The sequence below is a fragment of the Rhinoderma darwinii genome, chromosome 9 (genome assembly GCF_050947455.1).
Source record: "Rhinoderma darwinii isolate aRhiDar2 chromosome 9, aRhiDar2.hap1, whole genome shotgun sequence".
Lineage (NCBI taxonomy): Eukaryota > Metazoa > Chordata > Amphibia > Anura > Rhinodermatidae > Rhinoderma > Rhinoderma darwinii.
Window position 1 is genome coordinate 79,629,027 of NC_134695.1, and position 23,360 is coordinate 79,652,386.

Genomic DNA, 23,360 nt, shown 5'->3' on the forward strand with positions numbered 1-23,360 from the left:
TTACCTGATTGCCTCACCCTCCTCTAGGTTAGGATTCATAAAATGCATTTGAGGAGCTCTTATGTTATCACTTGTATTATTATTATTATTATTTTTTTTTTTTTTTAACAGGCCCTGTGGACTAGCGGGCCAGGGACCAATGGGCACGGTTCTAATGGTCAGTAATCCCCTGGATCTAGTTGGTAAATGAACTCCTATCACAAATATACTAATCAGAATCTGGTCATGAAATCCTAAGTACCCCGGTGGCAAGAGGGCGGTGTCCGTGTGTGATCGTCCATTTTATAATTGCCCTGATCACATATTGAGACATTTAATTCCTGCAGTGATTAAATGAACCCTAAAAAATGGAGTTAGAAAAACAAGTTCCTGTAATAAAGTGTCATCGCTCAGTGTCATCGCTCAGTGCCATCGCTCAGTGTCATCGCTCAGTGCCATCGCTCAGTGTCATCGCTCAGTGCCATCGCTCAGTGTCATCGCTCAGTGCCATCGCTCAGTGTCATCGCTCAGTGTCATCGCTCAGTGTCATCGCTCAGTGCCATCGCTCAGTGTCATCGCTCAGTGCCGCTGTAATATCTCGCCGGCTACACATGTAAGTCAAATGTGTATATCAGAGGGAATCCCTGAGTAGAAGATTATCTGTTCAATCCAGCGGGGTTCCCTCTGACCCAGGAGTCCCACTGCAAGGACTCATGCACACGCGATTGCAGGCATGGCCGGCCGCCGACACCCGCGGGCCGCATTTTCGTGCCGTGCTCTCGCACAAAGTATGGGAGCACGGCCCACAAAAAACGAAAAGTAGGACATGCTCCATATTTCCCAGCACGGTTCTGTGGCACGGACACCCTTCCGTAGCTATATGGAAAGGTGTCCGTGGACAATAGATCCGGACGGGTCCGTAATTGCGGACCGTATTGCGGTGCACAATTACGGAGTTTTTTTTACGGTCGTGTGCATGAGGCCTTAATCCCCTTCATGGACATTGTCTCGGCTTGTGTGCTCCCCGCCAAGGCTCTGCCGTACAGGAGAACCAGGAGCTACATCAGGACAGGACTCTATAGCTGGGACACAGCGGCGTCCGTACAGATGTAAACAAATGCACGGAATAATGATGGAAAAGGAAACTTACAAGTATTTTATTTCTCTAAAGGAATGACATAATCACATGGGGAATATATTCCCTTTATATCCCTCCGACACATCCGTCTGCTCATATGTGAAAATTAAATTCCCATTGGTTCTAATCAGGATCCAGCTGGACAGGAAATCCACCATTTCTTTGTAGACACTGAAGCGCCTAGGGAGAGTGTCAGGGACTGCAAGGGGTTAAGAAAGGATGGAACGGTTTAAAATAATGCCCAGGATCAGGATTGGTCAACAAGGGGTAAGAGGGGCGTGGTTAAGAAGATATAAGGCAGAGGTTTGGAGCAGGAAGCCCTCTTACCTTCAAGCTGCAGTGGAAGAAACACCTTTGCTGCTGCTGTGGAGATTCAGAGCGTGGTCGTTAAGAAGATGGCAGAAGAACTGTTGCGGAAGGTGGCACAGCGGGTAGCGGCAGAGGGGCCTGCCTGGCTGGAATCCCTGTTGGAGGAAGGAGAGAGGCGAGGAGCTGAGCGGGGCATGGAACAGTCGGGAGCGGCTACCCGAGGTAGGCCGCAGCGCGTTACACGCCCTCCGGTTAGACTAAGCCCTAGCCCTGTTGCTATGAGGGGTGCTGTGACTGCTGCACAGTCATGCGGTGGTCCCAGCAGGTCCCCTAGGCCTATGTCGACGGGTGCTTCGTCGGTCGACATAGTGCCCCCCTCCCCCCCGTCCACTCGTCGCGCTGGCGTCCTTCCCCATGGCGGTAAGAGGGCGGCTGTTAAACCGGCACGGGCACGGTACAACCCGCCTCGAGCTGCTGATGCGGGCGCGGAGGCAGCGGCCGACTATCGTGACAGTGGGGTGAATATGGCGGACTCAGGCGACTGGTCCGACATGGTCGCTTACCATGCGGCATGTTCACAGGAGCTGGGACTTGCTTCTGGGGCCTGTGTGCAGCCGGGGTCGGCGCCATCTTTCCCCGTGCTGTTCTCTACGCAGCCAGAATTGGCGGCGGGGGGAACAGGGGCGGGACGTCCTGGCAGGCGCAGTGCAGCCAGGACACAAGATGGCGGCGCACGAAAAAAGAAGATGGCGGCGGGTGCGGGGAGGCGGACGGTGAGCAAGCAGCCCAGCCAGGGGGCGGGGGCTTCTGCGGTGCCTGTCGCTTCTCCACCCCGGTCCCCCCGGGCCCCTGTCAGCACGGATCAGGGGCAGGGGGGGAGTGTGCTAGGAAAGATAGGAGTGAGGGTGTTTTGGATGCTATTTGCCCTTCTCCTGCCTTGTCATCTTTCTCTCCTGCAGGTCCAAGAAGGGAGCGTTCCAGGCGAGGGAGGAAACGCCGGGCTGGTGGACATCGCCGGCACGGCCATCATGGACGTCGCAGGTCAGGTGACGGGAAGAGGCGTGGTCGACGGTATTCCTCGTCTTCCAGCGATGGTTTCTCCTCCTCGTCTGCGACGACGTCCGCATCATCCGGATCATGGAGGAGGTCGTCGAGGAGATCCTCACGGCCGCAGAGACGCAGTCGACGCCGGGAGGTGCAGCGCTTGTCGGTGGATCAGGAGCAGCTGTCCCAGGTTGTACCTCCCGCCGGGCCGGTGGAGGAGGCGCAGGCCGTGGTTCCAGTGCCGCGGCAAGTGGCTGAAGGACCCTCTGGAGTCGGTGGGACCTCTGGGAGCGGTGAGTCGGCCTGCGGTGACGCATGGCTTAATAAACCTAATGCAGCGGGTGCGGATTTGATTTCTGTTTTAAAAGCCGTGGTGGCTGGGTTGAAAGTGAATGAGGGAACGTCGTGTCCCTCTGTGCCACCAGAGGGAGCTATGCCCCCGTCTGAGAAAGAGAATGCTTTAGCTAGTTTGACGTTTAGAGATTCATTGTTTTGTGGAGTCGCTCCTCTCGGGACTCATTTGTCAGCTGAGGTCAAGGACAAGATTTGGAGGAATGAATTTGTGGATATTTGGTCCTTGGTCTCGGTGGAGCAGGTGACTGTCGACAAGGAGCGGGGCTTTGAGAGAGGTTCGGATAGGAAAGCAAAAGTAGCGAAAACATTTGGCAACTGGGTACAGTGTTACGCTACACTGGCTCATGTTATTTGCCAACGCTATCCTGGGAAAGGGGCCGAGTTGTTTGTCTATTTTGACACAATTTTCAGCGCCCACAGGCTGCACGGTGGTGCGGCCTGGTGGCGATATGATGAAGAATTTCGGCGACGTTTGGCTTTGTCGCCTGATATTAGTTGGGCGACGAAGGCAACGGACGTGTGGTTGCAGCTTATTTTAGCGCAAGGGAGTAGGCAACAACGCCCCTTTCCCAGTGCGGCCGCAGCACCGGGCCCCGCCCCTGGAGTTGCGGCCGCTAGGCCCACAGGTGCCTGTTGGCTCTACAATGAGGGCCACTGTCGTTTCTTTGCCACGTGCAAATTTCGACATGAATGCTCCATCTGTGGGGGCGCTCATTCGGCGCTCCGGTGTTTCCGGAGAGGTAAGCAGCCGGTCAAGGCACCTCCTTCCGGCGCAGCGGAGAACGCCGGTGAACGTGCTCGAGATGGGCCCATGGTTAGAGCGGTACCACAGGAGGCGGGAAGCAGAGGTGCTCACTAACGGGTTTTCGTTTGGTTTTGAGATTCCTTTTGAATATTCTGCGACATTGTCATTGGCTGACAATTTGAAGTCGATCAATGAGAATGTGGGCATTGCGCGGCTAAAATTAGCAAAAGAAGTGGAATTAGGAAGAATGGCAGGTCCATTCAGCGAGCCGCCGTATACGAATCTGCGAGTTTCCCCCCTTGGTTTAGTTCCAAAGAAGGAACGAGGAAAGTTTAGGCTGATTCATCACCTTTCTTTTCCTCGCGGTGGTTCTGTTAATGACGGTATTTCTAGGGTGGAGGCGGCGGTTTCGTATACGTCTTTTGATGTTGCAGTAAGGTTGGTACAGGCGGCTGGACAAGGGGCGTTGTTAGCCAAATCTGATATTGAAGCGGCCTTTCGTTTGCTGCCGGTTCATCCGGAGTGTTTTCACCTGCTGGGTTGTTGTTTAGACAAAGGGTTTTACGTGGATATGTGCCTTCCTATGGGTTGTTCAATATCATGCAGTTACTTTGAGATGTTTGCGTCATTTTTAGAGTGGGTAGTTCGTTTGGAGTCTGGTTGTGACTCGGTCATTCATTATCTGGATGATTTTCTTTTTGTGGGCCCGGGGGGCTCTGGGTTGTGCAGCACGTTGCTGAGAGTGTTTCGACAGGTGATGTCGCGTTTCGGGGTACCTATTTCCGAGGATAAGACGGAAGGTCCTGTAACGGTTTTGTCATTTTTGGGTATCGAAATAGATAGCGAGCGGATGATTTTTCGGTTGCCAGATGATAAATTGGCAAGGCTAGTGACGCAGGTTGACCAGGTCATGGGGTCGAAAAAAGTGACGTTAAAACAGTTACAGTCGTTAATGGGATTGCTGGTGTTTGCTTGTCGTATAATTCCAATGGGTCGTGTTTTTTCTAGGCGTTTGTCTTTAGCCACTAGAGGTATCTCGAAGCCAAATCATTTTATCCGGGTAACCTCTTGTATGAGGAAGGATTTGTTTGTCTGGCATTCTTTTTTGAGTTCGTTTAACGGGAGGTCGGTGTGTCAGGACGCTGAGTTGTCTAATGTAGATTTGGAATTATTTACGGATGCAGCCGGAAGTGATGGTTTTGGAGCAATTTTGGGCCGAAGTTGGTGTAGATCCCCTTGGCCCTTGCATTGGAGTGATTTGGGAGTCTTACGTAATTTAACGCTATTGGAATTGTTTCCTATTATAGTTGCAATAGAGTTATGGGGTAGCGTGATGGTGAATAAGAGGATTGTATTTTGGACAGACAACATGGCGGTGGTGCATGCGGTGAACGGGTTGTCGTCTAGTTCGTTGCCGGTATTAGCTTTATTAAGACGGTTGGTTTTGAAGTGTTTGCGTTTGAATGTGTGGTTTCGTGCAAAACATGTTCCGGGTGTCAGTAATGTGATGGCTGATGCTTTGTCTCGTTCACAGATGTCCCGGTTTCGGGAATTGCACCCGGCAGCTTTGGCAGAAGGGGTGTCCCCCCCCCTTCACTTATGGGCCCTGGTCGAGGACAACTTATGAGACTGTTTAGGGGTTCGGTGGTACCGGCGACTTGGAAGAGTCATTGCAGAGCGTGGGATCGGTGGTTGGAGATTGCGGGGAATGACTTCCCATCACAGGAGGGGTGTCACCTGGACGTCACGTTAGCAAGTTTGGTACAAATACGTCAGGAAGGGGGTAGTGCGGCCACGGCGAGCAAGTTTTTAGCAGGAGTGGCCTTTATGTTAAAATTGTGGGGATGCAGAGATGTTACAAAAGAATTTGTAGTTCGGCAGTCTTTAAAAGGGTGGAAAAAAGAGGCGTGTTCAAGGGACACGAGGCGGCCAGTATCTTTTTCACTTTTGGGTCGGCTGCTAGCCGTTTTATGTTTTGTGTGTCGGGATGAATATGAAGTGTCCTTGTTCGGCGCGGCGTTTTCGTTGGCTTTCTTTGCCGCTTTGCGGGTTAGTGAGCTGGTTCCGCACAGAGTAAGTGCGAGCGGTGGTCTTCTCGGATCGGATGTAGTAACGTTGGGAGATTCTCTCAGGGTCTGTGTGCGGAGGTCAAAGACTGATGTGGTAGGAAAGGGGGCTTGGCTGTCGATTGGGGGGCAGTATTGCCCGGTAAAATGGGTCCAGGAATTCGTGTTGGTCCGAGTGCCCGGGACGCAATTCTTGATCCATCAGGATGGATCCGCGATGTCGCGTTTTCAATTTGAGGCGATTTTTAAGGCCGGCTTGAAGTATCTAGGTTTGCCGCCGGGCGAGTTTGGTACACATTCATTTAGGATAGGTGCGGCAACTGAGGCGGATGCCTTGGGCTTGGATTCAGCGGCTATCATGAGTCTGGGTAGATGGCGCTCTAATAGCTATAAGTCATATGTGCGACCTGATCTGGTTTTAAAGATGGTGTAAGCTGGAAGTTTTCATAAGAAAGGTCGCCCCCTCCCCTTCCCCCCCCTCCCTTCCCCCCCCCCCTGTTTTTCCTTCCTGTTATATGGAGTGTTATGTTAACCCTGCCTGTAATTTTCATTTGACCGGAATGTAGCTTAATTTCTTTGTTAGGGTTGCGGCGCCCCCAAGTGTGGATCTTGGGGCATTCGTATGTGCATTGGGCAGCGGTTCGAGCGGGTCGAAGGCCATTAGGTCCGAATTTGGGCCTCGCACAGGCCGACGTCCATTGGAGAGGTGTCCGGGGATTACGGTGGGTGCAGTTACTGCCAGAAGTAGTGGCAGTTACAAGGCACACGTACGGACCTGTTGTCCTAATCATCCATGCGGGTGGAAATGATATCGGCCAAGTGAAAATGGCTGAGTTATTGTCAATTATACGAACTGATTTGGCGCGTTTTCGGGATCTGTTCGCCCGTTGCGTGATAGTTTGGTCCGAAATAGTGGCGCGCACGGTGTGGCGAGGAGCGAGGAATATGGCAGCTTTGGAGAGAGTGCGCAGGTTAATTAATGTGTGGGTGTCGCGGTTCATTCGCTCTATAGGGGGGATCGGGTTGCGACACCAATCCCTGGAGGGTGATAATGCAGATCTGCTGGCACCGGATGGAGTGCATCTGAATGATATCGGGCTCGATATCTTTTTATTGGATCTCTTGGATGGTGCCGAGAGAGGGCTGGCGTTGCTTGGTGGGGGTGGTCGGGGGACTGAGTAGGTTTCTCAGTTCCCCCTTCTTGGCGGAAAGTACGGCAGATGAAGACGGAGGTAGCACCCTACATGCCTGATGGAGACAGGGAGCATCGGCATTTCAGGAGGAGAGGAAATAAATAAATATATATATGTCTTCATGCCGATGGTTGTAAATAATAATAAAGCTGTGGCCACTTCCACATTTGCATAAAGAAGGTGTTGGTGTGTTAATTCAAAGAAGGATGGTTAAGGTCCTGGGCAGGTAAAGTGGATAATGGGTCCTTGCAGTCTTGTAGACACTGAAGCGCCTAGGGAGAGTGTCAGGGACTGCAAGGGGTTAAGAAAGGATGGAACGGTTTAAAATAATGCCCAGGATCAGGATTGGTCAACAAGGGGTAAGAGGGGCGTGGTTAAGAAGATATAAGGCAGAGGTTTGGAGCAGGAAGCCCTCTTACCTTCAAGCTGCAGTGGAAGAAACACCCGCCCTCCCTCCCCTGGTGGTTTTGGTTTTGTTTTTTTTTTTTTTTTTTAAATTTTCTACGGTTATATTCTTGTTCTGGCGTTTTTCTGGTTTTTTCGTAGATGTCACAGCTGGCGGAAAGTACGGCAGATGAAGACGGAGGTAGCACCCTACATGCCTGATGGAGACAGGGAGCATCGGCATTTCAGGAGGAGAGGAAATAAATAAATATATATATGTCTTCATGCCGATGGTTGTAAATAATAATAAAGCTGTGGCCACTTCCACATTTGCATAAAGAAGGTGTTGGTGTGTTAATTCAAAGAAGGATGGTTAAGGTCCTGGGCAGGTAAAGTGGATAATGGGTCCTTGCAGTCCATATATGAAGATTTCTTCATAGACGCCGAGTGTGTTGGGAAGGACGGGGTGCAGGTATGAGAGGGGCAGAAACATGGAGCTTTATAATACCTGCAGGCGATAAGTGCTCGGATCTGACCTTATATCTTACAGATTTCCTTATCTTTATGTTTCTTTTAAAAAAAATCTTATTTTACTTGATACGGGGATGACACTGCTGATGAGTAGATTGTAAGCCTCGCGGGCAGGGACTTCTCCTTCTGTACCAGTCTGTCACTTAGTAGGCAGGTGTTTATCCCACTAGTTGTTTTATCGTCTCGTTATGTATTAAACCCTTCTGTATTTTATATATTCAGCGCCCTGGAAGGTAATGGCCCTTTAAAATAAATAACAATAATAATGAGGTTGTATCTTCACAGCATGCTGTAAATCACGCTGGTGTCGCTGGAGGAGTTATGAGCTTCTTAGTTGTGCTGACATCTAGTGGAAAACATGAAAATTACAAAACTGTGTATCGTAACCCCCGCCCTGGACTGAGGTGAAGGTGTCGTCTGGTTGACACAACTTTGAGGTTTTAGCTCATGAGATCAGACGATGTTCCTTTGTGGGTTTTATGAAATTAAGATCACTGCTGAATTTTTGAGTTTGTTCCTCGGCACAGTCACTTGTGATGGAGTCTCCATCGTCTCCGGCTCAATTAACTTCTCAGAGGATTGAAAGCTTCTCCTTCTGGTGTCGAGCAGAGGAATTCAGGACTCACTTTGATTCAGATGAGCAATGAGTAGATCTACAATAACTTCAGAGACAGAGAAAGAGGATCAGAACTAGCGACAGCCGCGTCTTCTCTAAATATTGCATTGCTGGGATTACTACGATCGAGTTACATTTGAGCATTTAGATCTATATTGCGTTTAATGACCATATTATTAGATCGTTTTGTTGTGCAGAGTATTTCAGGAGAGGAGTGTGCTGATCTCATGGACGGTCACATAATAAATGAGAGGTATATAATGGGACAAGCACTGGTTGGGCATGGAGATTGTAGTATTGGGCAGAGCGCGGTCTGGCACTGGTTACCTCCTGCCGTCGGGCGATCACTTGGATTCCCCTGAAGGCAGCTTGTAATGAGATCATGTAACACAGGAGGACAGGATCTGAGATGTTCTCCATTCAATGCTGGGTTCTCCTCAGCGGATAGCGGGTCTACAAGAGCAAAGCAGGTTGGTTTATGGTGCCAGGCCTGGTGCTGAGCGGCAGAATCACATGTAATAAACCCAGATGTGCTATAGCTCGGAGGCGAAGAACAGTCAGGACTTACCCTGGTATTGGAGTTTTCCACTTGCGAGCTCATAAAGCACGACCCCCAGACTGGAAGAGACAAGCACAAGGTTTATAATAATGTAAGACATCGACATATCCGGTTATTAGTGATACAATGTTCTGACATCAACCCCTCCAGAAATACATGGCACCCGTGTATATAGGTAACCGTACAGTATAGAAAAGTGCAGCCGACCTTCCACTGCAGCGATTGCACAATCTGACATTTCACATCTTTATAGGAGACTTTTAAGGGAAGTTATTGCAGAAGTGGTTTTTTTTAACCAGGCGAAGTTTCGTTCCATGAAGTGGTTGCCGTGTAAAATGACCAAGTAATTACATCAGAGCTTTATTTCACCATCCAGAAAGGTCTGTACAAATACACTTTGTGTTTTACAACTCCATGGGCGATATAGAGCAGTCCGGGTATTAGAGGGGATTACCCACGTCAACCATTTATAGCATAATAAGTGGAGGGGCCATAAATGTCCGATCAGCGGGGCCTGACCACTGTGACCCCATCAATCCTGAGGAGGAGGGCGCCGCAGTCTCTGCTCCCACATATACCCAGTGACTCCCCATTAGTCTATTGGAAGTTCTGAAGCAGCTGAGTGAGCTGACGCCGGGTGAGCCGACGCCGAGTGAGCCGACGCCGGGTGAGCCGACGCCGGGTGAGCCGACGCCGGGTGAGCCGACGCCGGGTGAGCCGACGCCGGGTGAGCCGACGCCGGGTGAGCTGACATCTCCTGTGGGAATAGATGTTATTACTCAACCACTGGACCGACTGTCAGCAGAACAAGAAGTAACCCACCAGCACAACACCCGCAGGTGGAGGACCATCTCTTTTGGCCCGTTATCTAAATGGGACTGTGGGTGATGTCATTTTTTAATCTCCTCTTTTGTCCTGGTTTGATGGAATCTGCCATGTGTCCTCTCCCTTATGTTTCAGCGTTGATCCCTAGAGGTCAGATCCATGACCTCTGATATATTTTGGCAGCAGCAGCGACTGACCTGTATATCTCACTCAATTTGCCATAAGAATTGATGTCCTTCAAGGTCTCGGGAGCGATATACACCAGCTCATTGCCGCTTCTCCTCCTCTCTGCATTAAATGGTCGCCTAAGAGATGATTCAGTCTTTGAGAGCTCAAATCCAGAAAGCTGCAGACGTGATTAAGAAACAGGGTAAGATATGAATATACGACTGCCCTAAATATACAGTATATTCAGCGAGGAGAAGCGCAAACTGTCCCCCGAAGAGCGACGTCACTGGCTGCAGTCACTAGATGGGGCATGCTGAAGAGCGACGTCACCCGGCTGCAGTCACTAGATGGGGCATGCTGAAGAGCGACGTCACCGGCTGCAGTCACTAGATGGGGCATGCTGAAGAGCAACGTCACCGGCTGCAGTCACTAGATGGGGCATGCTGAAGAGCAACGTCACCCGGCTGCAGTCTCTAGATGGGGCATGCTGAAGAGCGACGTCACCCGGCTGCAGTCACTAGATGGGGCATGCTGAAGAGCGACGTCACCCGGCTGCAGTCACTAGATGGGCATGCTGAAGAGCGACGTCACCCGGCTGCAGTCACTAGATGGGGCATGCTGAAGAGCGACGTCACCCGGCTGCAGTCACTAGATGGGGCATGCTGAAGAGCGACGTCACCCGGCTGCAGTCACTAGATGGGGCATGCTGAAGAGCGACGTCACCGACTGCAGTCACTAGATGGGGCATGCTGAAGAGCAACGTCACTGACTGCAGTCACTAGATGGGGCATGCTGAAGAGCAACGTCACTGACTGCAGTCACTAGATGGGGCATGCTGAAGAGCGACGTCACCCGGCTGCAGTCACTAGATGGGGCATGCTGAAGAGCGACGTCACCCGGCTGCAGTGACTAGATGAGGCATGCTGAAGAGCGACGTCACCGGCTGCAGTCACTAGATGGGGCATGCTGAAGAGCGACGTCACCGGCTGCAGTCACTAGATGGGGCATGCTGAAGAGCGACGTCACCGGCTGCAGTCACTAGATGGGGCATGCTGAAGAGCGACGTCACCCGGCTGCAGTCACTAGATGGGGCATGCTTGTTGCTCTTGTGTATGATAGCGGCGCTTACCTCCCAACAATTATTCGTGGGACATACCAACCCGCACCCCTATCTGCCCACAAAACTTCCTGGAAACGCCGGCTTTTGGAAATATTTGCATACGTTTTGTTTCCTTTGAGGTCCGAGTCACAGGATAATCCTACAGAAAACGCGACATTTGGGCGATTTGGCGGTGCTCGGGAAACGCAGCAAAATGCTCTGCAGAAAGCGGCACGACTCAGATGGGGCAAGATTCATTATACTACAGGTTTTTGCAACAAAATAATAGTAACGGGGGCTTCCCTGATAACCTCACATGGCACATGTCAATAGTTTGTATATTTATCCACGTGGAGTTTGTTACCTTTGCACAGTACGTTCCGTCCACCAGGAATTTGGCGCTGCTCAGACTCCCATGCAGGATGGCCTTCATCTCCGTCTGATGTAGCCTGCGACAAAAGAGAATTCACACTAAGCCTTTATTCAGATGAACATGTGTCAGATCGTTTTCACAACCAATTTGCACTTGTGCGGGTCCCGTTTTCACGACTTTCTCATAGACTTGAGTCTATTGGGGGATCCGTAAAAAAGGACAAAAATAGGATATGTCCTATTTTTTTCACAGTCCGTTCACACCGTTCGTTAAAACAACGGCCGTGTGAACAGACTCATAGAAATACATGCAGCCGTGTGACAGCAGTTAAAAAAAATGTCTGACCATCTGAATAAGCCCCAAAAGTAACGTTCTGCAGATGTGCAGATTATCTCCAGCCCAGAGCCCCAGATCACGTAATTCAAAGAGAAGGAAGCAAAAGACATCACCTGTAGACGGCTCGGGCCACATCTAGAGCCATTTGGATACGACGCCCCCATGACAGGCCTGGCTCTCTCTCCAGCAGCTGTCGCAAGGTCCCTTTCTCACAGTATTCCATGACAAGAGAGTAGCAGGGGTCTGTGTCTGAATCAGAAGACAGAGAAGACACATTGAGCTCAGGAATGAGAAATGACACTGGAACCAGTAGTGTAGTGATACTGGGTGCAGATGTGACAACCATGGGCCTGGGGGCCCGCAGGCTGCTGTGTAGGGAAAGTGCGGGGCTAGAAGAGGATGGAGCGCATGAGATATCCGGCTATAGGCTCAGTGATGTCATCACATATTGTTTATATGTATGGATCCTATACACTGTGATGTCATTATGTGCAGCGGGACATGGGTGCTTTAGTGCTGGGAGCAGGAGATAAACGGGAGCTTCTAAATAGAAAAGAAATAAGAGGGGAAGAGTTCAGGGAGACATCAGCGCAGAATCTCCTGGGTCTTACCTGAATTGTCAACACAAATTCCATAAAGCCGTAAAATATTGAGACACTCAAATTTCTTCATGGTTTCGCTCTCAGACCGGAAAGTTTTTATTATAAGACTGGAAAAGCAAAGTCGTGCTTCAGTTTGGAGAACAGGGTGGTGGACACAATCATCAGAAACAGGCAAATGTACAAGTATTATTTTGTAAGAATCTTTTTTTATTAATTTGATCCCCATTTTTTGGTCAGAGTGGAGAGCGGTTACATAGAGCGTACATTGATATGAATGGACACTGTGTAATGCTTCATTTCCCCTGTGGTGGCGCTGCAGGGAAATGTAACACTTACTGCCAGGTTCCCTACAGATCACAGCCGATTGCTGTGGGTTCAGCAGGAGGAGACCATGAGATCAGCTTATTTTCAATGGACATTTCTAACAAATAGGGATTGTCCAAGGCAGAGAACCTCTTTAATGACGGAATGACAAGTCTGCTGTCCTGCTGGAACCTAGATAGGCAGCCGTCTCATACGGACAATAGGACTGTATTAGGAAAAGTAATACAGCTGGATCTGACTATTCAGGCACCAATCATTCAGCATCATATCTCTATTCTGTATGTATGGAAACATAATCGTCTTAATCAATTTTTTTTGTCTTTTTACTCACTCTTTTTTGTTTTTGATCTGTTCACCCTTGAACACTTTAATGGCCACTGGACTCTTGTGGTATTCGCCGAGGAACAAGTCATGGCTGGGTTTCTCCAGTAGTAATGGTCCACGCTTTAGATCTGTGGCTCGTATCTCCGTGATGTGCCAGGATGAGCGTTTACCTGTAGACACAAGGAGGGAAGTCGTCTCCTGTCAGGGGGCATGTTAAACGCCAGGGGCCACGCGGCTTCCATGAGGCTGAGGCACCGCGGTGATTGTATTACAGGACTTTTCTGGCTTTATGTAAATAAAGTTTAATCATTATGTCCTAAACAACCCATATAGATCAATGGTTCGCGTGAAACGAAAAACCGAAATAACTGAATGAGAACCAACACGATCTTCTTACGTAAAACTCAAATATGAACTTTATTGTTAAACATAGTAAAAAAATACAAAAATAAATGTAAAATCGAGCAAACAGCCGTCAGAAAAAGCGCGGTAGATGATATGGATGTGCGGACTGCGTCCAGGTCTTTCATGACGGGCGATGAATGATATCGATTGTCGGGACATAACAATATGAAGGAATCTTCGTAGCCAAAAACCATAATCAAGTGCACAGGTAAGAAGACATCGCAGAATGAAGAAATGTGTGTAGTTAATCCGAAATAGGAAGTACATACATGGTACACGAAAAGAATGCCAACGCCAAAGAAAAGAACCGGAGCCAAATACACCGCCGCGCACCTGACGCGCGTTTCGCCGAAGCTTCATCAGGGAATGACGTCATAGCAAAAGTAAACCCCCTCAATACCCCACCGACCTCCCACTATACTCCAAACACCTGGTTGAAAAAGTTTACAGGAACCGGATATGTAATCACATGAAGGTGAGGCCTCACGGATGGGGTGCGCGGCGGTGTATTTGGCTCCGGTTCTTTTCTTTGGCGTTGGCATTCTCTTCGTCTACCATGTATGTACTTCCTATTTCGGATTAACTACACACATTTCTTCATTCTGCGATGTCTTCTTACCTGTGCACTTGATTATGGTTTACGCCTTCGAAGCTTCCTTCATATTGTTGCAGTGGCCCCGCTCCTATTGTTAAGCAGCGTTCCTTTTTTCTAAAAGTGGTGGGGACTTTTTGCCTCTTTTCTCCGCCAGAAAAATTATGTAGAAAGGTTTATAAATTTGTCCCTCTGCAATTTCATTTCCCACCATTTGCAAGATCACAGTTTGTTGTCAGTGACTGGCAGCTCAACAGCCTGGACTCCAGACTGATACATTTTACCTACACTGATACATTGCAGCAAACTATCAGGGCAGGGTTGAGACTTGTGATGTGTTTAGCTCACAGAGGATTCTCTAGACTAGATACAACTGTCGGAAACTCTCCGTATTGCCTGTAGACGTAGGGACAGTCCCTAATCATGATGGATCTGTATAGAAGCCCCTGCCACCGTGGTGGATTGTACGGGGATAGAACTGGATCAAGTTACGGACATGACATCTCATAAATCTCCCCAACCCAGAAACTCTTTCCTGCCCCCAATATTATGCAGAGTAGAGGACAACTCAATCAATAGTGGCGCCTGAAGGTCCGAAAATGGGAAACTGCGCCATTGTAATCCCCAAATAATGCAAATACTGCAATTTCATCTCATTAACATTCAGGTTGAGGTCGCCATAATCCTACCAATATAAAACACACAGACAACACTTATTATCTAATGTCTCTTAATGGGGGTCCGAGCACTGAGACCCCCACCGATCGGTGGTAGAAGGGATCGGGTGAACGCTGCGCCGCTACGTCTCTGATCAGTTTTCCTCAGAAAGCCGAGCGAGTTTTGTACGGCCTCAATAGAAAGTGTATGAGCCCGTACATCACTGGCAGCAGCTGCAGCTATCGTTACTGTGCATCGGTGCCCGTACTGGTTACGTGAGTCCCTTCAGTAGTGCGCAGGTTTCAGTACTTACACACTACTTGTATTGCAGCCATTTCACTGAGGATTTTATTAATTCCGTCCTCCATATTCTCCACCTTGTTCGTGATGTTATCTGCATCAGACCAATAATAATGACATTAGAAAGAATTGCACCCCAAATCATCCCATCACCCCAGACTAAAGATGATCATAAACACAGACACTACTTCCTTCAATGACTGCTGGTGAATGGGGCGGCTGCCAAGGCCGTAGACATGCAGAAAGCTCAGCTTCAAAATTCTGTGTTATTTCTTACTATATTTTTATAGCAGTTGGGTCCTTTTTTCTGATACAGAAATCCTCCGTATAGACATAGAGGTACATGATAAAATGCTATCTGCAGCCACCACTAGAGGGTGCTCAGGAGTGATTGAGCTCAATATATAAATAGTGTGCTGTGAGCTCCCCCTAGTGGTGACTGCTTGCAGCCTGCATCTTACCATTTGACTGTATTGCATTGTAGGGGATTTGGAAAAAAATAAAGCTCAGACTGCTATAAAGATCTATTGGATTAAAAAAAACAAGCACAGATTTTTGGAGCATAAAAACAACATGATTTTAAAAGGTTTTTTTAAAATAAAAAATAGCATATACCCCGAAGGAATTCCAAATTAGGAAAGAACTTGATTGTTTTTATTGCATGGCCTCTAGCAGTCCGGGGGGGGATAGTGCGCCCCCACATCGTAATGGTCGCCAGTAAACTCACCGGTGAGGTAATTCTTCAGCTCCCTCAGATCTTCGTCTATGTCCTTCTGGTTCTGGTGTTTCCTCGTATTCTCTGTGAAAAAATGGAAAAACCTTTCTCTGTGTTCGACTGCGAGCAGCAGAGAGACCTGTCCGGCGGCGTCCCCGAGCCGGTCAGTGATCAGCTCAAACTCTTCCTTGATGCTGTTGGCCTGAAGGATCTGTCTCCACCACGCCCGGTGTGAATACTTAATGACCCAGCACTTGGCGTTGTCCAGGGTCACCCGCAGCTCCTTCATCACCACCTCAAGCGGTTTAGACTTATCCTTTTGCTTCTGAAGGGCTGCCGAGGCCGCCAGCAGAATTTCTATCCGCTTCCTCAGGCGACGACATTGCTGCTTATTGGAGCTGGCCTGGTCACACAGTCCGTAGATGGTTTGGGCAACTTCCACGACCTGGCTCAACACGTCCATCACCTGCAAACACATCACCAGTGAGAGAACACTCAGGCTTATCTGCTGCTGCTCGGCGCCAGTCCTGGCATGTGGACGCCTCAGCACTTCCTACCCAGTTATCTCGTGGCATCACATTGGAAATTGAAGGGAAAAGATGGCGGCTGGTATCGGATGTGACACCGCAGCTTCTATACTTGTCCAGACCACTGACTCCTGATGTGACAGTCCTATGTATAATACAAAGCGTCTCCCCCAAAAAGCCAACACACCCTGAGGCGTCCTCTTCTGTTAGGTCTTTGTAATGCTACTCAGTCATACTCAGTCACATCACGGCCATGATACATCCCGTGTCACAACATTGCTCGCCAGAATTTCCAGTTTCGAAGGTTGGGGACTGGAAAACCCCTTTAATTCCTGTAATTCCTTAAAAACATCCTGACCCGTGATGAAGTTGTATCCAGTCTAGAAAATCCTCTATGAGATATTCAATCTTAACTCTAGACTTTACCTGCGCTGATACATTGTTACAAACTATCGGGACTGAAGACAGATTTCTGCTGCTGCTGTGCTTTGTTTACTGAGAATTGTCCACACTAATACATTGTAACAAACCCTCAACTGTGAGAAGTATTCGGTGAGGACGGGTATTTCAGCCTCGGGGCTCATTCACACTTCCAGATATCAGATCCGTATACATTTACGATCCGTATTGCCACTGTTTGTAGCCCATAGACATCAATGGGTTGAGTTTAAAATCGCATGTTCCAGTTTTGCATATTTCACATGCGTGTATTTGATTCGTTTTTATACATCCGTATTTCAGGAAAATGTCAATAGCAGCATAAAAATAGATAAATCCTTTAACAAAAAATGGAACAAATACAAATCAAAACGCACAACTCGTAAAATACGGAAACAAAATTGGAACAAATTGCAAAAAAATTGATCGGTATGTTCTGTGATCGATTTTCAGGATTTTACAGATTCTCACTTTGCTTTTCAGGCGCTGTTCACATGAGTTGGAGGATCTGTTAGGGGCCTCCGTCTCAGATTCTGTGGTTTTTGCCGGACACCATGACGGAACCAATGGAAGTCATTGGGCTCTGTAGGATACCATTGTTCTCCGTCGGCTCTGGTTTTTCGTTGGTTCTGCTCCTGTGATGGAGCAGAACAATGGAAAACCCGAACGCAGATGTGAACAGAGCGCTGAAATAATATGTAAGCATAAAAAACAAGAAAAGAAGGAAAATAATAACTGGATATAGCAGCCTGTAACCCGATATATAGCAGCCTGTAACCCGATTTATAGCAGCCTGTAACCCGATATATAGCAGCCTGTAACCCGATATATAGCAGCCTGCAACCCGATATATAGCAGCCTGTAACCCGATATATAGCAGCCTGTAACCCGATTTATAGCAGCCTGTAACCCGATATATAGCAGCCTGTAACCCGATATATAGCAGCCTGTAACCCGATATATAGCAGCCTGCAACCCGATATATAGCAGCCTGTAACCCGATATATAGCAGCCTGTAACCCGATTTATAACAGCCTGTAACCCGATATATAGCAGCCTGCAACCCGATATATAGCAGCCTGTAACCCGATATATAGCAGCCTGTAACCCGATTTATAGCAGCCTGTAACCCGATATATAGCAGCCTGTAACCCGATATATAGCAGCCTGTAACCCGATATATAGCAGCCTGCAACCCGATATATAGCAGCCTGTAACCCGATATATAGCAGCCTGTAACCCGATTTATAACAGCCTGTAACCCGATATATAGCAGCCTGCAACCCGATATATAGCAGCCTGTAACCCGATATATAGCAGCCTGTAACCCGATTTATAGCAGCCTGTAACCCGATATATAGCAGCCTGTAACCCGATATATAGCAGCCTGTAACCCGATATATAGCAGCCTGCAACCCGATATATAGCAGCCTGTAACCCGATATATAGCAGCCTGTAACCCGATTTATAGCAGCCTGTAACCCGATTTATAGCAGCCTGTAACCCGATATATAGCAGCCTGTAACCCGATATATAGCAGCCTGTAACCCGATTTATAGCAGCCTGTAACCCGATTTATAGCAGCCTGTAACCCGATATATAGCAGCCTGTAACCCGATTTATAGCAGCCTGTAACCCGATATATAGCAGCCTGTAACCCGATTTATAGCAGCCTGTAACCCGATTTATAGCAGCCTGTAACCCGATATATAGCAGCCTGCAACCCGATATATAGCAGCCTGTAACCCGATTTATAGCAGCCTGTAAGTAACCCGATTTATAGCAGCCTGTAACCCGATTTATAGCAGCCTGTAACCCGATTTATAGCAGCCTGTAACCCGATTTATAGCAGCCTGTAACCCGATTTATAGCAGCCTGTAACCCGATATATAGCAGCCTGTAACCCGATTTATAGCAGCCTGTAACCCGATTTATAGCAGCCTGTAACCCGATTTATAGCAGCCTGTAACCCAATATATAGCAGCCTGTAACCCAATTTATAGCAGCCTGTAACCCGATTTATAGCAGTGATTCTGAGAACAGTAGCGCCTCCTATACGCCGTCATAGACAGAAAGACGATCTCACGGACGTTATGACCATTAATGAACATTGTTCTGTGCCTGGTTGTAATGGGTTTATATGACTGATCTGTGAGCACGCGACTACAGGAGGCTTCTCAGCCGCACAAGTCACTCCACAAGCTGCATAGAAATCTGCACTCTTGTCACACACTGAACTATATACTTACTGGTTGTGCGAGGCTCCAGCGTCCCTCAGTCTGTCCTGTATCTCACTTCTCCCCAGTGTATTATATCCAGCGCCCTCCCCCCACATCCTCCCATCTTCCGGCACTCAGTTTCATTTTCACCAATGTAAACAGGATCTAGGGTATTTGTAGTGTTAGGATCTGCCCCGTGGCTGGGAGACATAAGCGGAGATGATGCAAACTTACTGCAAAAAGAAAGTGCCCGCATAGCGGAAATGCTGTGGATTTTCCGTCTGGATTTGGAAAGTCCGCAGCAGAATACGAGTCACGTAGATGAGATATGAACAGCGCTCCTCTACAGGCTACAGAATCTTTCCGCACAAGTTTTAAAATCCGCAGCGTGTCAATTTATGTCTCTAATATATTCAACAATTTTGCACTGTGTGAACAAAGCCTTTCGATGAGATGGTTCATCTCCGCAGCACGCGCACCTACCCTGAAGGATACACAATTTCTGTTTATTTGCTGAACTTATTAGGCTCTATTCACACTGTGGATTTTGCTTGTCAGGTCCCAACGCAAAATCTGCCGCAGAATTATTCCTGCCGTCAGCAGGAAAATCGCTACTTCCATTCACTTCAATGGGAGGTTTGGGCGGAACCCACCTGATGATCGAGCAGGACGCTTCTGGGAAGGATGGTTTACTTGAAACCGCGGGAGGTAAGGAGCTTATTCTTACACCATTCACACATGTATTACGTAAGCCTCGGAATTTATCTGCCATGACGTCACATCTTCTGGAAGGGGCACATTATCCAGTAATATTATGAAAGGATGGATCCAAAAAGGTATGTTGAAGCTTTTTGTGTGATGAAGGATTGCAGGTGCGTACATGATCATGAACTGTTGATATGAAAGACATGAGAAAATTGTTGTGACACCAGAAAAAGTTGTGAGAAGTGTAAGACCCCCCCCCTTTGGAATGCAGTGACGTAGCGCATGGCGGAGAGAAGTTGGAACTCACATGTCAATGATGGTTTATTTGCTTATATTCTCTGTATTAAATTACATTATGAATTATCAAGCAGGAGGCCGAATTACTAAGATCTGTATTCTCCATGTCTGTTTTATCTGATGTGAAAGTGATTAAAATAATGTTTAAATGATGTAATTTTGTGCAGCGGCGTCTCGTCCGGAGTCTTCATCTTATTCCTTTTGTAATGAATAAGAAAGTCATTGTTCCTTTAGGACGGGTTTTCATGTTATCTTTGGCCTTGGTTCTAATGCGAAACTCAAGGGAAGAAGGAACAGGGAGTGTGAGATAGGAGGTGGAGGCATGCTCACATATGCATGTGGGAGTGCCTCCCCCATCTAACAGGAATATTCTTGCCGAGAGAGATAAGGCACCTGCAAACCTGATGTGTGAAGAATTATAATGATGTATCTGGAATGTATCGTGTGTCTGTAATTGGCTGAATAAGAAATATTGTCACATTGCCTCTGATTGGTTAACTTCAAGCCGACGCCCCTTCTGAATGATATTATTGTAATTGAGTTTGGCAATAAACCCCCAGAGGAGTATTTTGAGTATATCAGCAGCGTCTGTGTGTTATTCCTCTCTCGATATATATCGGTATGAAATCTCCTGATTAGGATGCTGGATAAGGTGCCTGGCGTCAGTGTCTGTTGGACTCCTATAAATTTCAGTCTAATATATTTTGAGCCATTGACTTCCACGACGCTTCTTTTGTCCGTTAGCTGAAAAAAACAGGGAGAAGAAGTGTCTGCCTTAACATGTGTCCATTGGCGTCTTGATGAGTGCTGCTTTTTGCTGGTTAGGAGGAAGCGATTCTCCGCTCGCCTGGAAGTTCCACATTCTTGAATCAAATGTTTGTATTTGGCAACTGAGAATTTCCCAGACTCTGGTGACGCATCCGCTACACTGGGGCCCCCGGTCATGGCCCGGAGCTCTCTCCCCGTCACTGCTGTCCACTCACTTACCTCACATATAACGAGGGTCCTGCGGATAATCGTCCTCTGCATGTGCAGTCAGTGAGGCTACGTACAGACCGTTCAGACTATGATCACCACGATCGCAGCGAGCAAACTACAATCAGAGATGGCTGGGAATAGAATGGGAATTGGGTTTTTCCTGTAGAAATTGGTTCGGTCCTATCATAATATCTGCCCGTGGAATTGTCAGATTAACCCTTCAGATACTGATATTGGTCTGACATCTGTGCGTTTGGTTTTACACATTAGACAATTATTGGTGGATCCGAGCTGTCCCCATAATATTAAATCTCCCTATGGCAATAAACCTACAGCTCAGCCAATCAGAACATTGGGGCAGATTTACTAATGTGATTGCGCATGGACCTTGTAAAATGCACCAAAATGTGTCACATGAAGTTTTAGTACATCACCAATAGAGAAACCGCACGCTTATCCCACAGGAATAGAAGTAACAGGAATTTTATTGGTTTACATTAAAAGCCAAAGACAAATAGTATGAAAAAGACACAGTACAAATCACATAAAAAACAATGGTGGGTATTCATACCATGCACACCGCGTTTCGCTGAGAAAGCTTCGTCTTGACCCCAGACAAAGCTTTCTGAGCGAAGCGCGCGTCGGGTTGGGTTGGGTGGGCTTGGTCACTGGTCTGGGGCACTTGCCTCTTGAATATGGATTTATCCCTCTTTATTCATTCTGGATCCCAGGTAAGGCTTCGTTCACATCTGCGTCAGGGCTCCGTTCTGATGGGAAGCTCCAACGGAACATAAGAACGGGACGCTGACGCAGATGTGAACGCAGCCTTATTTACCCTGTATCCTATCCTATATATATATATGCACTTTACTGCTTCATCTGTTTTGATTTGCTGATTTCAGTTATTTGTCTGGTGATTTGTGAAAACTTCTTTCCCCTTTTGTTTACGACCATATTTTTTGTCCTGCACACCCACCATTGTCTTTTATGTGATTTGTACTGTGTCTTTTTCATACTGTTTGTCTACGGCTTTTAATGTAAACCAATAAAATCCATGTTACTTCTATTCCTGTGGTTAAGCGTGCGGTTCCTCTATTGGTGCTATATTTTGATTTCTGTGTGGCCCTTGTGGCCCCTGATACTCTAAGCATTGCATTTGGATTGGATTAGTGTTTTGCGTCGGTGCGGCTCTGGAGTATAATACAGGATATAACTCAGGGTCAGTACAGGATAAGTAATGTAATGTATGTACACAGTGACTCCACCAGCAGAATAGTGAGTGCAGCTCTGGAGTATAATACAGGCTGTAACTCAGGATCAGTACAGGATAAGTAATGTAATGTATGTACACAGTGACTCCACCAGCAGAATAGTGAGTGCAGCTCTGGAGTATAATACAGGCTGTAACTCAGGATCAGTACAGGATAAGTAATGTAATGTATGTACACAGTGACTCCACCAGCAGAATAGTGAGTGCAGCTCTGGAGTATAATACAGGCTGTAACTCAGGATCAGTACAGGATAAGTAATGTAATGTATGTACACAGTGACTCCACCAGCAGAACAGTGAGTGCAGCTCTGGAGTATAATACAGGAGGTAACTCAGGATCAGTACAGGATAAGTAATGTAATGTATGTACACAGTGACTCCACCAGCAGAATAGTGAGTGCAGCTCTGGAGTATAATACAGTATATAACTCAGGATCAGTACAGGATAAGTAATGTAATGTATATACACAGTGACTCCACCAGCAGAATAGTGAGGGCAGCTCTGGAGTATAATACAGGATGTAGCTCAGGATCAGTACAGGATAAGTAATGTAATGTATGTACACAGTGACTCCACCAGCAGAATAGTGAGTGCAGCTCTGGAGTATAATACAGGATGTAACTCAGGATCAGTACAGGATAAGTAATGTAATGTATGTACACAGTGACCCCACCAGCAGAATAGTGAGTGCAGCTCTGGAGTATAATACAGGATATAACTCAGGATCAGTACAGGATAAGTAATGTAATGCATGTACACAGTGACTCCACCAGCAGAATAGTGAGTGCAGCTCTGGAGTATAATACAGGATATAACTCAGGATCAGTACAGGATAAGTAATGTAATGTATGTACACAGTGACTCCACCAGCAGAATAGTGAGTGCAACTCTGGAGTATAATACAGGATGTAACTCAGGATCAGTACAGGATAAGTAATGTAATGTATGTACACAGTGACTCCACCAGCAGAATAGTGAGTGCAGCTCTGGAGTATAATAAAGGATGTAACAGTACAAGATATGTTATATGGTATATGACCTTGGGTTGTACATATGGGGGTTAAAAGCGTGCGCTGTATTCTCTATGGGGAGCAGACGTCTGGCATGCAGCAGATCTCAGACACCTCTAATCTTTTTTTGGCAGGGGGCTATTACAGTAGGGCACCATCTTAATGAGAGGAGTCAATGTCGTCGTCGTCATCAAGTATTTCTAGACAGAGGGGCGTGGCCAGCAAGCGGCATGGACAGTCGCATCTGAGCGGAGTTCCCGGGGCCGTGAATTATCCT

At 47.6% G+C, this 23,360-nt stretch overlaps 3 protein-coding genes across 3 annotated transcripts in view; 2 read left to right on the forward strand and 1 right to left on the reverse strand.

Moving 5' to 3' along the window:
* Nucleotides 1-1,447: 1,447 nt before the first annotated feature.
* On the forward strand, nt 1,448-8,326 carry LOC142660217 (uncharacterized). The gene is made up of 3 exons (XM_075836799.1): nt 1,448-1,648; nt 2,386-2,937; nt 8,271-8,326. The coding sequence occupies exons 1-3, from the start codon at nt 1,513-1,515 to the stop codon at nt 8,324-8,326; spliced, it is 744 nt and encodes a 247-aa protein (XP_075692914.1). The 5' UTR covers nt 1,448-1,512.
* On the reverse strand, nt 8,207-18,903 carry LOC142660465 (mixed lineage kinase domain-like protein). The gene is made up of 11 exons (XM_075837083.1): nt 18,853-18,903; nt 15,651-16,104; nt 14,937-15,017; nt 12,977-13,139; nt 12,331-12,428; nt 11,833-11,968; nt 11,375-11,459; nt 9,941-10,089; nt 8,928-8,977; nt 8,687-8,812; nt 8,207-8,405 (listed from the first exon to the last, which is right to left on the reverse strand). Exons 2-11 carry the CDS (start codon nt 16,099-16,101, stop codon nt 8,359-8,361), a joined length of 1,386 nt encoding a protein of 461 aa, XP_075693198.1. The 5' UTR covers nt 16,102-16,104; nt 18,853-18,903; the 3' UTR covers nt 8,207-8,358.
* A 588-nt stretch (nt 18,904-19,491) lies between these two features.
* UBA2 (ubiquitin like modifier activating enzyme 2) overlaps nt 19,492-23,360 on the forward strand; it is a 110,399-nt gene continuing 106,530 nt past the window's right edge. The window contains exon 1 of the mRNA XM_075838274.1: nt 19,492-19,530. Within this exon, the coding sequence (XP_075694389.1) occupies nt 19,507-19,530 (24 nt within the window). The 5' untranslated portion in view covers nt 19,492-19,506. The remainder of the gene's footprint in view (nt 19,531-23,360) is intronic.